The 15,783-nt window shown below is 44.1% G+C and overlaps 1 protein-coding gene across 5 annotated transcripts in view; it reads right to left on the reverse strand.

The window, feature by feature from the left end:
* LOC139404678 (S phase cyclin A-associated protein in the endoplasmic reticulum-like) overlaps window positions 1-15,783 on the reverse strand; it is a 94,467-nt gene that overhangs the window by 57,603 nt on the left and 21,081 nt on the right. For 2 of the 5 annotated variants that reach the window (XM_071147465.1, XM_071147543.1), the window contains exons 9-19: window positions 11,997-12,164; window positions 11,778-11,841; window positions 11,547-11,664; window positions 11,300-11,411; window positions 10,734-10,874; window positions 10,331-10,486; window positions 10,081-10,223; window positions 9,794-9,875; window positions 8,815-8,967; window positions 5,786-5,893; window positions 1,823-1,959 (exon numbers count right to left, since the gene is read on the reverse strand). In XM_071147465.1, the coding sequence (XP_071003566.1) occupies window positions 1,823-1,959; window positions 5,786-5,893; window positions 8,815-8,967; window positions 9,794-9,875; window positions 10,081-10,223; window positions 10,331-10,486; window positions 10,734-10,874; window positions 11,300-11,411; window positions 11,547-11,664; window positions 11,778-11,841; window positions 11,997-12,164 (1,382 nt within the window). Of the gene's footprint in view, window positions 1-1,822; window positions 1,960-5,785; window positions 5,894-8,814; window positions 8,968-9,793; window positions 9,876-10,080; window positions 10,224-10,330; window positions 10,487-10,733; window positions 10,875-11,299; window positions 11,412-11,546; window positions 11,683-11,777; window positions 11,842-11,996; window positions 12,165-13,811; window positions 14,136-15,783 lie in introns of all 5 variants that reach the window. The other 3 variants (XM_071147359.1, XM_071147325.1, XM_071147396.1) reach the window with 3 other exon arrangements.

Here is a 15,783-nt window from a genome sequence, read left to right on the forward strand (position 1 = left end):
AAAGCACAAATCTACAATGCAGAACTAATAATCAATTAATCAAGCTTCTTTATTCATCTGAACTGGCAGAGAGCCAATGCTGTAAAAATATCTACCTATAAGCAATTCAGTTTTAAACTGTTAAGTGTATATATACTGTTTGATGCTGTGTTCCTGTATATACTGCGCATTACGGATAGAAGCTAAACCGTCGGCTAAATCGTCGGAGTGGACTTCTACACTGTGCACCCAAATGGGACAGGTTGTTTAAACTAGGAGTAAGTTGGCTAGATGAGCATGAAATCTCTAGTGGCTTACCTTGGGCCTCATCTCACAGGAACATGGTGTGCATGTGTATATGGACCCCTCCAGCTCCTCCACTGGGTGAAATGAGTAAGGCTATGATCACCTCTCCAGGTTGCACACAGGGGTGTCTTTGTGTACCCACCTCTTTCTGAGCTCCACTCACACACTACGGACTCTGTTCCCAGCCAAAGGAAACACACACAGTGGGCTACAGCCAAACAGCTTGCCCTACAGGAGCAGGTACACACTTCCAAATCCTTGTTTTAAAGTCCAGAACGCATCCTGACAAAATGACATGCTACTTACATGCCTTTTCAACAGCATATTTTCTTAAAAGAAAAGCAGCCCTATATGACTGAAGGAAAGACAGCCAAACCACAAACATTTGGGTTAAACTATGTTCAGTAGTTTATGATGGGGAGTACAAGCCCGCCCCAGAGTCCAATGAAAACTTCTTGCATTTTACAGACACCCTGCCACGCTTCAATAAAACGGCTCATTTCCACCCAGCGGTGGAGCTGCTCACCTTTATGCTAGCAGGGGCTTTGTGTTATTTACTACCTCTGAAAGCCTTGTGCCATTGAGTGCTAGTCTCAGCAGGGCTCGGGTTGGGGCTGAGGCTGGAGAGAGGGCTGTGCCTGGGAGTGACAGTGAACAGGCAGATTATGTTGGTGTTTTCTCAGCCCCAAGCCCTTCCATAAGATAAGTAACAGCAGCAATACTAAATGATACATTTCACTGAAAGCAAAGTACTATTATTTAAAAATGGTGGATAAAAAAATACAAATAAATGTGACAGTAGTAATGTTAAGGGAGAACTGTGTTCAGTTAAAATGTTAGCGAGCACTGCTAAAAATAGACTTCATAGCAAACATGGATCCATCACAATGTGTCCTGGTAATAAAAGTGACTACAATACAGGACTGTGTGTGAGTAAGCGTTAAGGATGCAGCTCAGAGACGCATGTCATCTCTGGTGCTGCAACCCCCCCCCCCAGGCCCCCACGCTCCAACCTGCCCCGTGACAAATTGCTCATCCCACAACTTTTTCTCTACTCTGTCGTATCCCTCTCCTGCCCCCAAACCCCATCCTCCCTATCCTTGTTGTGACCGGCTACTAAACTGATTGAGCCCATGCCTGGGATCTGACACGGTGGCACGTTGCCTCCTATTTGTTGATTACTATTGATTTTCTTTGATACTTCATTTAAAAATCAATAGCACAGAGAAAGAAAAATAGGCATGGTTTACACATACTTTAACATACTATTGTACACCGAAGGAGGCTTCAGTTTTGGCAGCACCGTGGCAGCAATTAGGGGGAAAGCTCTTAACAGGTGAAAGTCTGGGCCCTCAGATCGATTCCCAGTTTTTCTCCTCAATCACAGAAAGTGGCCATAAATTTAACTCATCAGTATTATTCTTTGGACAGCTGTGATGCACATAACGTCTGCTCTCCATCTCCTTGTCACTCATAAAGCGCCTTCTCGCTGGAAACGAGAGAGGGGAAAGAGAGAGGGGACAGATGGATGCATCACCTGGAGTTCATGCGTGTGCGGAGCTTCTTTGCCTTCTTGCGTGCCTTCTGCCTCTCCTCTCCATCCTTCACACTCTCAGAGGAGACAGTGTTGTCCGTCACAATGTCCACTATGTACTTCTTTAAGGAAAGATGCTCCTGAAATGCATGAAAACATTTAATTACAATCTCATTAGCTCATTCTGAAATCGAGATGAACACACAAGGAGTGAGAGGAAGAAAAAAAGTTCAACAGAAAAGTGCAAAAGTGTGACAATGAATTGGGCCTTATGGGAGTAATTATGCAGGGTCCCATATTCCCTTCCGTAGACATAACATCCAGCTACTGAGAGTCACCTGCTGCCAGCACCCACAAATATTTTCAATATAGCCTGCAGTCCCCTTTGTGAGGTCACCCATATCACCACAAGGATATCATAGACTGGCTGGATAGTCTATCAAACTAAAGCAAGGATCTTCAAAGCTGTAGGCAGTTAAACTGAGAACACAAAACCTGTTCTACCATAATACACATGTAGCTAATTATGTCCATATCACAATAAAAAATAAGCAGTTGAATCTAAGCCCAGGCAATCTGCTATAAGTAGAAGCTTATCCATTGAAATGGCAGATGTGTGTCCATTGTGTGGCATTTACACCTCTGGGCAGAGCAATTGTATCCTGTCATTATCAGGGCATCTGCAACAATTGCTGTTCGTTTGAAGCCACATACCCATGGTATTGCTGAAGGGGAAAGAGGTGTCGCTTCCAGTCTAGTGTGCACCACACCAGGCCTGTCAGATCAGATCAAGCTGATATCTCCACCAGGAGACAGAGAGAGGTAATCCAATTTAAAAGAACATGATGTATGTGCAAGAAACCAATTACCCAATTATGTTGTCATCCAAAACTCTAGAGGATGGGATGGTCCCGCAAGATAACCGTTTCCATTCAGCAGCCAGCGTGTGGCATGCCATTCCTTTTTGTCAAGTTTTGGCAGTGCACCTGCTGCTTGAATAGGGGTTTCAGATGAGGTGTTGTCATCATAAGCACAACTAGAGAAGACCTACAGTTAACCAAGTGCTAAAGCGCTTCGCAATCCAGGAGTCATAATAGCAATCATAAACAGGACCGAGAATCAATTCTTATTCCTTTATTTGTTTGACTTATTGATTTGTGACCAACCTGATCAATCAGAGGGAGGTTCAGGGTGATTAGAAAGTTGCTCCTCTAAGATAAGTAGAGATACAGGCCTAACAGGAATACAATGTGACGTGGCAGGTGAATCAATGGTAGCATGATTTTAAAGGGATTGAAGGGAAAAATAAACATCTAGTGTATTTACTGATGGGAAACATCACATGAAAATCTAAACTATTTTTCACTGGAAGTTGAACACATCGCGAATAAATGTCACCTGTCTTTAATGAATGAGTTAGATACAAAATAAGCACTTGTGTGCTGACATGTGTAGTGCAATATTGTTCAGCTGAGCCTTTCAGTCATGACCGTGGCTCTGCCTTGCTTGAGAGGCAGCTGTTCAGTATTCTCCCTGAGAGCCTATCCACTCCTGTGCTACTGCCATTTACTTAACAGAATTGTTTCAGCAACACCTCAAAGACATTACTAATCTCAAAATCACATCAAAGACCGTTTGAAAGGGAGCTTAAACATAAATTAATGTACATAATTAATTGATATCAAGATTATCATGTTATAGCCTAATACTTCTTCGTGAACTTAAAACTATTAGTGATTTTCTGTATCTTGTCAGGTGATCTGATGAGGCAGTGTGACAGACAGGTGTCTGGCTGAAGCAGGAGGACAATGGGCCACAGAGCCAGGCCTGAGGGCAGAGCTCCTTCACAATACCTACCACACACGGCTTCTCTTGTGTTCCATTCTGGAGGGAGTAACCAGAGAGCTGTCTAAACATTACACACCCACAGTGCCCAGAAAACAGGCCTCTTTAGAGACAGGCACAATCTAAGTGATATGTTCCCCCACCACCTCTTTTGTCCAAGACAAAGTTGGCTTTCCCACTTGGTGTGAAACAGACAGCTAGCTGTATGTCATGTTGGGTACAATGTGATGGCATACTGAATCCAGTTACACACCATCTAAGCAACTGTTCACGGGACTATTTTTCAAATGGAGCTGAATGCTTTGTGACATTCAAGTCCTGTAGCACTAGGAACACTGTACACATGAAGATGAAAGATTACAGACTGATAACAATCCCAAAATATAATAACGTTTGTTCTCTACGTTCCCTGAGCGCCTAATTCTTTAGCACGCTGTTCCTTAACAACTCTTTTCAATTACATTTTTGTCTTTCAGGAAATCTGAACCACAACTTCACTCCTTCGATGAGTGAAAAGACTTTACAACTCTGTACACTTCTTTCTGATTGCCTGGCAGAGACAGGGTAACATCAGCCGGCACTCTGTGTATCTCAACAGGGCTCTCTGGCCACCAGAGGGGATTCATCATCAACAAGAACCTAATTTAGTGCTGGCTCCAGGAGGTCAACTCTTATACCCAGAGAGAGGCCTGAGTTCACCACAGCCTAGCGATCCCTCTGGAGGCCCAGGTCAGTCCCACACCCCCACCGTCAGAGGCCCAGCTGAGGGTGCAGGAGAGGGATGAGTAGTCCCTTGGAGAGTTCACTTGTTTTTTTGCGCCAATAAATAAATCCAACATGTCTAACACGAGGGGTCCTGGACATTTCCTATATCATCTTAAAACAGGACAGATGACAACTTATACGTTTAAGTAAAGAGAGTGATTGCAATCCCAGCCGTTATCTCTGCACATCGATCCAGCCCTGTAGATAATCATTGTATCCTCAATTTAATTTGTGAGTCCTTCAAAACGGGAGAAGATGACTAAATATAAAGCTTTGGGGCATCTGCCGCCCGCCTTCACTGAAAAACTATGTAGTGAACCCTGTACAGTTCAGCCAACAATCTTCATTTTAATTAAAAATCTTTCATTCCAGCAAGAGTTATGGAACCAACAGCTGGAAAATAGTTGCCAGTTGCATGAATTAAATACTGCACACCAAAATTAACAGGACATAAAAATAAAGGAAGGCAAGCGTAGTCTATCTATACAAAAATCCCAAGACATTTCTCCATCTCCTGTCTGATTAACCTTGAATGCTGAATGAAAACATGGAACAAAAGCAGGGCTGAATACCCCATAATAGAAACATAGAGCAGTAAATGCTAAGAGCATTTATTACACAGAAAACACCATGCTGCTGATCCATAGTACATACATTGCAATCGTTTGGACCCGTTAGCTAGGCCATTTCAAACCCCACCAGCCACTACTATTGTAAAGCATAGCCTACACTGCATGGTTTAAAGGCAGTCTGAAGAGATAGTGTGATACTGACTGTGGCCGTAGTACTGTATTGGAGATTTTCATACCTTCATTGCAAATGCCTTGTTTATCATACTGTCAAACAGAGAAACGGGCTGCAGTTGGAAAGCAAATGATTTAGAGTGGAAGGTGGGGGGATTAATGATCAGCCTGTGAGAACAGGTTTGAATGAAGGAGCTGCTAGGGCCAAAGGTGATGCATATAGCACCAACAGTTGTCAGCCTCACAAAGAGCAGCATGCTGAAAAGGCAATCTCATATTGCAGAGCAGGCTGAGAAGCCTCCTTCCTTTAACAAGCAGTCTTCCCATGAAAAGCACTCTGTGACAGAATGGCCTGTAGACATGGGGGTGATGTCACCCCCTCTACTGAGTCACTGAACTCTAACTGTTTACATTTCAGGGCCCATTTATAATCTCACAAAGACCTGCGAGAGAGCTACTATATGACGGGATTCATAAACAATAATAATGAGCCTGTCATAAATGACAAATAACCTTGATTTAATATCACAGACAATATCTGAGTGGTATTATTTTGTTGGGATGGTGGATGGGGGTATCTTTCTATTTGAGGTAAGACTGTGGGGGTACGCACCACTTCCTCGTCTGAGAGCTCGCGTCCCTGGATGCTGCTGCTGTCTCTCACGGCCTGTTGGTGCCTCTTGCCCTTGGTGTGGCTGTACAGGTGCACCTCCGTGGTGATCTACAAACACACAGGTCAGAAGTCACTGCTGAGGACACAATGGAGACAGAGGCAGACAGGATCGACAGGGTCCTCCCCATGGGAGGCCACTTAAACCAATGTTGTAGTACTCAAGTCCAGGATTCTAGTCCAAATTTAGTCCCCATGACTTGTAATTCGACACGGATTTGACCATTGGTGACTCGGACTCACCTTCTTGTGACTTGTATTTGCACTTGGGACTGGATAGGCTATGATAATCAGAATATTAGCAGCACGTGATGCGCAGCGAGGGTTCAGTTTTTTTCCAGCTACACCTTGTTTAGGCTACACTTTCTTCAGTCATGTAACCTCATTAGATAGCTAGCTAACAAACTGATAATGTTACCAGCAGCCTATATGTAAACATTTGGTGGCACAGAAAGAAAGGAAAAAAAAAAATGTATTTACTAAATAATTTCTCTTGCCGCTACACTATATCTGACTGGGAAAATGTTTTGATTTTGAGTTCATGCGCACTCCGTGAGCATTTGGACCAGAACTCGAGCACTGGGACTAGAACTTCAGCCATAGACATTCGTGACTCGACTCGTGATTCGAACTTGGACTCTGGCTCGAGCACATGGGATTTGGGACTCGACACGGACTCAAGGTTTAGTGACTTACTACATCACAAACCACATTTTCATCCAAAGTTTATATGTGAGTAAAGTCATACCATACTAAAATAAAATCACGACAACTGTGATGGAAACAGGTAATTTTGCTATAATTGTATTAATGCAGAGTTTGTTCGTTCGACATGGTGGTATCTTTTTGTGTTGATAAAATGTACTATGAAAAAAATGGTGGTGGAAATGCCTTTATGCACAAATATTTATATAATATCCATCATATCGAAGCAAACTTGGAGTCACGCGATGAAATGGTATGTGGTCTTCCCACTATTATTAGGCTACAGATTAAATAAGTTATGATGAACTTCACAGGGTGGTGAAAGTGCAAGGTGATGAGCTTGATGCTCCTTTCCAATAAATATCCAGGTTCTTCTTCTGGTGACATGATCATCGCTGCTTGTCTGCCGTTTGACAAATAAAAAATATTATTGCTCTTATCCATAATAATCTCATAATGTAGACTAGTCTACCCTCACTGTATCTGCCAGCTGTTGACTAGAGCACATGTGTCAAGACCAGAGTAGGTACATTTACTATTTAACTCAACAGAGTGTGTGTCAAAACGATCGGTAGAGTTGAAAATGCGATGGAAACACATTGAACTTTAGATTTTTAATTGGTACATAACTTTAATCAAAAAAGTTAATGTGTGCACTACGTCATCACGCACAGACTTTTATCCACAACAAATCCGTTTGGTGGAGACACCACTGGTGGGAAAATGTGCATATTTTCTTTATGTGGATTTTAGAATATTAGCATGAAAATCTGTCACCAATTGGATGGAAACCTAACTACTGACTGACACTATACATTACAACTGGTTTTCAATAAGATCAGACAGACTTTCTCCTCCATCGGACCAAATAGTGAGTCCTAATTCGTAGTAGGTGTAAGGAACTTAACTGCAGTCAACAAGCCTTTAGTGGAATGAATTGACATGGTTAAGAAGGTGACAAGGGTAGCCACGTAGTTTCTTCAAACAGCATGTGATGTGTCAGACACATATGAGAGCATTGTTAAACTGAAGATGCCTTCATGGCTGTATTTAATGGCATTCTCCTTTCTGACAGCACAGCTGGATCATAGTAATTACTGCAATATGAAATCGGGGGCTGACAGATCCACTAAGGATGATCCATCTCAACACAAACATTTACAGTGAACAAATGTAGCCTATATAACAACATTAATGTGATTGGCTCTAGGATGGTCTATTCCTTTTCTAAGTCAAGCAGAATATGTTATCCCTGTACTCTTTTTGTTTGTGTCAATGACTCATCCTCAAACCAACTGATGAACCAATGTCCCTTCGGTCGTTCTTGCTCCTCACACAGAGTGACTATATATAGTGTGGCATGTCTGGAAAACCACACTGAAAACACTGGTACAGTAAACCACAAACTGTGGGAAAAACTGAGCTGGACTATACACAGACAAAAGCATGGCGTGAAGATGAAGAATTGACACAAACAGCATGAGGTTAGGTTGATGTGGACGTGTTGTTTCCTCCCACCAAGGGCTAGAACAAAGCCCATTACGGATGGCCTCGGTTTAATGTCATTAAATAGAGTGCTGGCTGCGGGCCTATAGATGATCTCTAGTGTCAGATGCTAGCCAAGGTCATCGGAAATGTTAACAAGATTCCCCCCTCCCCCCACACACTCCTGTTTATCTGATGCTAGTTGGAGCTCCAAGGTGTCGCAACCTTGTTGCGGTGAGAGCCAGCCTGGTCCGTCACAGATAAATGTGCCTGCCAATAGATTTGTTGCCCGTCACTTGAAAAGCATAGTCATGCCCAGTCATAAATCTCCACCCCAGAGATCATGTTTAATCAATGCAGTTAAATCCTCATTTAAATACATTCTCTTCCAAAATCCACTGAATCTCCTTCTCATGAGCATTTATATGCATACAGTCTGCCAAGGGGGACCGCCAGAGCTGCTCTACTGCCACAAAGCTGCTGCTGCTCCTTTCCCCTTCAGTTTAGGTTAAGCATGTAAGCCAATCAGTCTCACAAATTAGTGCAAGGAATTAAGTTAATGAAGTAAAGGGTGAACTTCTCACTGGAGAGTGGATCAAGCCAATTAACCATTTAGTATATACTTTCTCTACTCAGCATGTCAGCATCTGTCTAGTGTGACAAGAAACATGCCAAGGACAAGTGGGCAAAATATCAATCATCATCTACACGAAGAACAATACAAAGACATCTTGTTAAAAAACTATGGAGAATCATTTGAAACTGGGACTTTGTGTACATACCACAACATTGCACAAGGAGCACTGTTTCTTGCGCTCATACGGTGTCAGTTTGGGGGCATAGTCAGTGTTGGCATGTCTGCCACTGCTGAGTTCTGCTGCCTTCTCCTTCCTCTGTTCAATCTGCTCCATGTGCCTGCGACTGCTCTCATCATGCTGGGAAAGAGAACAACCAAGAGATCATGAGATTAAGAGGGACTTTAGTCTGGTCTACAACAAGGAAATGTAAACTTTAGACAGGAGCCGTATCCACAAAGTGTCTCAGAGTAGAAAATCGGTTCTAAGTGCTGAGAATAGAGACATTTTACTACCACACTTACAAGTCAAAATAAAAGCTATGCGTGAAGCCTCTTTGGTCATAAGAGTCCAACCTAGTCGATAGATCTTTAGAGGAGCACATAAGGTGTCCTGACCAGATAAGAGTTACCAGCAGGTGTTTTGATAAAGAAAAAGTAGTCAGTGGTTCCTGCTCCACATGAAATTGCTTTGGAGTGGTTGAAGAATGTTTAGCTATTTCTATATTATCACTCCACAAATATTCTAGACTTACATGCTTATGAAAATGATTCCACATGAGCCCTATTTCACATGATATGAAACACTTATATGAGGATCTATGAGGATCTAAACACTTAACCACATAGGCTAATAAATAATCACATCGTTTTCTTTAGATTATTTCATTAACCTACATCTAGTCATTTCAAGTTATCCCCTTGGAACGCAATAACACGTTGTTAAAAAAAAAGCTTAAAATTGGGCATGCCTATAAGTTGGACAATTAAAGGCATCTAGGGCCTATGTTAGCTTTAATTGTGTTCGATGAAAATAAATGATAGACCTTTCAAACATTTTATGCAACATTATCAGCAAGTGATTAGATGTCAAAGTGTGTTGATATAACGGTGCTATACATTTTTGGGAGAGATGCTTTGTGGAAATATCTGAGGCAGGAGTGAGATTGTGCAGCAGCCTCACTAACCTTCATCTGGATCTTCTTCTGCAGTTCCTCCATGGCCTCCTGTTGAGCAGCGCTGAGGGCAGCCAGACGCTCCTCTCTGTCTCTGTGGAGAGAACAACAGACTGGAACAGTGAGAAGAAGATCCTTCAGATTAGGGTGGGGGGGGATATCTATTTCAGACAAAGCACATTGTCTGTTGGGTGAAATGCTGTTATGATTAAGGGCTGGTTAGCATGTGATGATGGAAGCACCTTAGGTAAGAATACAAAAACAGATAGTTGATTCCAACTGAGCAAGGGGGTACAGACCTGGCCCTCTCTCGTGCAGCGTCTTCCCTGGCCCTCTCTTTCTCCTGCTTCTGCTGCTCGATGCGTGTCTCCTGCTCCTTCCTCCTCATCAGCAGCTCCTCCACCCGTGCCTGCCGCTCTGCCTCCAGAGCCCGCTTACGCTCCTGGGGAGACAGACAGGGACCACAGCCAGTCAGTGGGACTGTACACTGTAGTGGTAAGGCAGAGACGTCTAAGGGGGAGAGGGGGAGCTGCTGCTGTCCACTGTTACCTGTACAGCCTCGTCTCTGGCCTGCTTCTCCTCCTGTCTCCTGCCTCTCTCCTCCTGCAGCTCGTTGAGGCGCTGCTCGTACTCGTTCAGCTTGGCCAGCACATCGTGCCTCTTGTTCTGAGCTTCCAGAGTGTTGATGAATGCTATCTCATTCACCTGCAGACAGACACAAGGGACTGGTCAACAAGCCTGACTCAATGAGCTACAAACAAAAGTGATTATTATAACAATAGTCTGCCTCTAGTCTAGTTTGCCATTGCTTTTTTCTGTGATCCTGTTTCTTTGCATTTAAGAACATTCTCAATGTCCAAAATTATTATCAAAAGAAACATCTAATTAGGAAAATACTTCAACTCTTGGACATGTAGCTAGGTGTGGAGAGTCCTAGGGGTCAGTCCTGTACCTTGGCCTCCTCCTCCTGAGCCTTCTTCACTATGGCCTGGAGCTGCAGCTCCCGCTTGAACTCTGCATGGAGTAACTTCTCCTCCATCATCCTCCGCCGCTGGTCCAACAACTCCTCCTTCCATTTCCTGACCTCCTTCTCCTGTGAGGGAAAGACAGCCTGGGTCAGCTCATTTTACTCATGTACATTCTCTAACCAAGGCAGACACTATTATGGTGTCTTGCATTCAAAGCATTTGCTGCTACCCGCTCTGGTACGATGTCCACAGGGATTCATGTGAATATACACCACTTCATGTACTTATGTGGTTAATACTCAAGATTATTGAAGGGCACACTCATCTCATGAGGGCCTGGAGAACAAAAACAAACGTCATGAAAGATTGTTGAGTTTGGGCTACGTCTCTCCCAGACGTGTCTGTGGTCAGCTGGGCTGAGCGAGACTGAGAGCTGGCCTCTGTTATTTAGTGATTCTATTTGGCAGTGTGCTGACAGAAGCTCTCCACGTGGCCAGGCTGAGCTGGGCAAGGCTGTGGTGTTTCCCATTGGCTCTGTATGGCCACTCACCCTCTCCAGGAGCTTCTGCAGTTTGTGGGTCTTCTCATCTCGCAGTTTATCCCGGAGCTGCTGGGCCTTCAGCTGCTTCTCTTCATGTTTTTTCTTAGACTCTGCGATGGTTCTGCCAAATAAGACAGAAAAAACAACTTACACCTGCCATCCTATCCTCTCCCCCAAAATAGGAGCGAACTTTGACATGCACCAAGATCTTTTCTCTGACAAAGAAAGATGATACACATGAGGGTGTGTATCTCACCTTTTGCGAGATGGGGAGGACAGTTTCTCGTGCATGTGGATTCCATGGCCAGGTGGTCTGGAAGGCTCCTCCTCCACAATGTCCCCCCAGGAGGTGCTCTGACGCCACGGCTCCCGCGCTGCAGAGAGAGGCGAGTCTGGACATTGACCACATCTGTGTCTTTAGCAAGAGCATCAACACTCAACCCATCTCATTATAGATATATTACAGTTAAACAGAAAAGAGATTTACCGTCATAGTCGGCTAGCATGTCACTCCAATCCATGTTGAATCCACCTCCACTGCCAATGCTGGCCTGGGGGAGAGATAATCAGTTCACGATCACTGGCAATCATATGGATATTACAAGGCGAGAAAAACTCAAGACCTGGGGGAAAGAGATCCTACCACTTCAAAAGCACTTCATATGACCAAAGAAAATTGAGAGAGTGTGTGAGGTATGTGTCTTACAGAGAAGTCACTTTCATTGTCAGTCTCCAGGTCATTGTTCTCAGCCTGGATCTCTCTGGTCAGCTGTTCCTCTTCAGCGATGGCGCTGGCGATAGCCTCCTCGTTGGCCTTCTCCAGGCGGTCAGCCAGCTCCTCCTTCTTTGCCAGGACCTCTGCCATGGACTGGGGCTGGACACACGGCACACACACGCTCACATATAGCACTTTCTTACTCATTCAGGTTTCACTAAGCCCACTGGCAGTCAGGGTCTATCTGTACCTCTCTAAAATGCAGGAATGTTGTATATTGCTTTTATCAAGATTGTGAAATATGTTATTACATGTATATACTGGTGGGCTTGGTGTGATCAACTTAAAAGATTCCATGAATTTTATATTCAAGAACAATGACTCTTAATTTCCTACAGCTCTAAAGGTACTATTTAGAAAAGTTCCCAAGACCCTTAGTATCATAACATGTAAAAACAGAAAAGAACATCAAACCCAAAAGCACAAACCACACCACACGATCAATCACAAGATCACAGGTGAGGAAGCATTCAGGAGTCATGCAGAACAAGTTCCCTGTGAGAATGACGAGATGTTGGAAGGAGGCACAACCATGGGACCAATTCACTGACATGGTGTAGGAATAAATACTTACTAGATGAGTCTAAACAGCCTGATGGAGCTCAAAATGTCTCAATTTCTATTAGTCTTTACACTTACAACATGAACTTGACCAACTGCCTTTCCTTAGTCACAAATTACATTTACATTTTAGTAAATTTGAAAACACTCTTATTTAGAGCGACTTAGAGGAGCATTTAGGGTCAACAGCACAGACAGGTTTTTCACCTTGTCGGATCGGGGATTCGACTCAGCAACCTTTCAGTTACACTCTTAACCTCTAGGCTACTTGCCGTCCAATCACTATCAGGGAGGACAGACAGTTAACAGCACTCCAGTCCAGAGAGGCCAGAGCTCCAGTCTAACTTAATGAGGGAGAGGTTTCTCTCACCACTGAGGCAGTTTCTCTCTAACTAGGGGCCTGCAGTGCAGTCTAAACAGCACGGCTTATCTGAGCCACCCACAGAGGCGTCTGGCCTGGCCCAGCACTAAGACCAGGTCTGCCTGTGTTTGATCTGAGCTTAGATAACTTCCCTGTAGACCATTTAGAAGCCCTCCATCTCTAGGTATAATGAATGGCCTTCAGAAGAGGTTAAGGTGCTGTGGATGTATCTATGACAGTAGCCCTGCTAGTGAAGGAGGTTCTCCTCAATTAACTCCAGAGACTACTTATGATGCCAAATGAGGCAGTAATAAACCTGACACAGGACGGTTGCTGATCACTTAATGCACAATGGAGACAGAAAACAAACTAATACCTGACACAGCCATTGTACACATGCCATGATCCCTGGCCCTTTGGGCTGAACCTGTCCCTGAACTGGATACCCTGTCACAGGTTCGCACCATTTCAGCTCAAAGCACAGTCGTTTTGATTAGTGGCCACTTCCTCAACACAGCATAACAACTGGGCCAGCCACTTCAGGAGTACCAGCAACAAGCATGACAGACACTGCTTTCTGAGCTCTCACAACAAGAGCCCCATGGACATCCTCTCACAGCCAACCACCAACACCCCCACACAAACTGTCCTGCCTACCTGGCATGGGGCTTTTCTGAGGGGGCTGTGCCGCCTGTCATGTTAGCACATTGTGGCTGGAGGCTCTGTAGATTGACTTTGTTTAGGCGCTGAAGGTCCATGGGGGATCCATGACCCCCTGCCCTGAGCCCTCCCCTCCCTCTGCTCCTCCATCTCTCAGCACTCACAGTGGAAAGCTCTTTGGGGTCCAGCACACTCTCCAGTTTCACCGCTGCCATGGGAGCCTCAGCCGGTCCTGGAGCAGATGTTGCCATGCCCTGTGACGTGCCCCCCGCAGTCCCCTTGTCCCCCAGAGCACAGGGCCCATCCGTCTGGGCTGAGTCTAGGGATGGAGGGAGAGCTAGGGCAGGGACTGGTAGGGATAAGGCTGGGAATATCGTAGGGTCTGGGTCCTGGGTAAGGTAAAGGGTAGGGGCTGGTATGGGGGGAGGCGCGTCCTCACAGGGTGGGTTGACACACTGCCCAGAGTCTTGCGCACTGTCTGATGGGGGCTATACCAACACAATCACACACACACCATTCAAGACATGCATATTCCAAGCATTTCATGAGAGCAGTAAAACAGAAACAAAACGATTAACACAGCTGAAAACACACATCATGCAAGGAGGTTGGCAATAACATGCCCTAACCATTCAATTCTCATCAAAACATCAAATAAACACAATGTGGAAATACATGAAATGTGTATTTCAAATAAGCAATGCCTAGAATACACCCATACCCAGTGTGTTCCGAGGCAATGAGTATTTATTTAATGAGAGGGAAAATAGCATATTTCTGCTTCTGAAGTGTCAGTGTACGAGCAATTGTGTTAAAACTGATATGCCCTGTCTGGAAAGGTTGTCTATGAATAATGTGGAGCCCAAAACCAAAACAATGTAAGTGATAAAACGGTCTTGTGTTACTCTGCTCCACGTCTCCTGTCGTCCTGAATAATTGATATCTGGGGACTGCTGGGAGGGTGAGTGACTTCAGGGCTCAGTACTAGGGATGTGCATGGTTATTTGAATATCCGAACAGACGTTAGTATTAGAATACTTGTGTGAGTATTCATTTTTGCAAATACATTTTTCTTTACCTGATTTGACTGAAAAGGCTTTTTCTAAATTAAATTGAAATATCAATGTGACATTCTTAGACAAGGACATACCATGACATTTCAAATGATTCATTTAATAAAACAAACTCTTCAATAGAATTTGGATGCACAGTGCTCCCCATAAAAAGGCCGCTAGCCATCACGTGTGTAGCTTATGTTGGCCAATCAAAGTGGCAAAAAGGCTAAATGTGTAGCAAGTGGAGTGAGATTACAAGATGGAATACAATTACAGAATTAAAAGTTAGCGAAATGAGAATCAAATGCAATTTTATTAGTCACATGTGCCGAATACAACATGTAGACCTTACAGTGAAATGCTTACTTATGAGCCCCTAGCCAACAATGCAGTAAAAAAAAAATATGAATAAGAAATAAAAGTAACAAGTAATTAAAGAGCAGCACTAAAATAACAATAGCGAGACTATATACAAGGGGGTACCGGTACAGAGTCAATGTGCAGCGGCACCGGTTAGTTGAGGTAATATGTACATGTAGGAAGAGTAATTAACGTGACTATCCATAGATGATAACAACAGAGAGTAGCAACGGTGTAAAAGAGGGGGGGGTGCAATGCAAATAGTCTGGGTGGCCATTTTATTAGATGTTCAGGAGTCTTATGGCTTGGGGGTAGAATCTGTTTAGAAGCCTCTTGGACCTAGACTTGGCGCTCCAGTACTGCTTGCAGTGCAGTAGCAGAGAAAACAGTCTATGAGGCTGGAGTCTGACAATTCTGTTGTGCCCTGTTCACGACTATCTTGGTGTGCTTCGACTATGTTAGTTTGTTGGTGATGTGGACACCAAGGACCTTGAAGCTCTCAACCTGCTCCACTACAGCCCCGTCGATGAGAATGGTGGCGTGCTCAGTCCTCTTTTTCCTGTAGTCCACAATCATCTCCTTTGTCTTGATCACATTGAGGGAGAGGTTGTCTGGCACCACACGGCCAGGTCTCTGACCTCCTCCCTATAGGCTTTCTCATCGTTGTCGGCTACCACTGTTGTGTCATCTGCAAACTTAATGATGGTGTTGGAGTCGTGCT

Source organism: Oncorhynchus clarkii, chromosome 1 (assembly GCF_045791955.1).
Source record: "Oncorhynchus clarkii lewisi isolate Uvic-CL-2024 chromosome 1, UVic_Ocla_1.0, whole genome shotgun sequence".
NCBI lineage: Eukaryota > Metazoa > Chordata > Actinopteri > Salmoniformes > Salmonidae > Oncorhynchus > Oncorhynchus clarkii.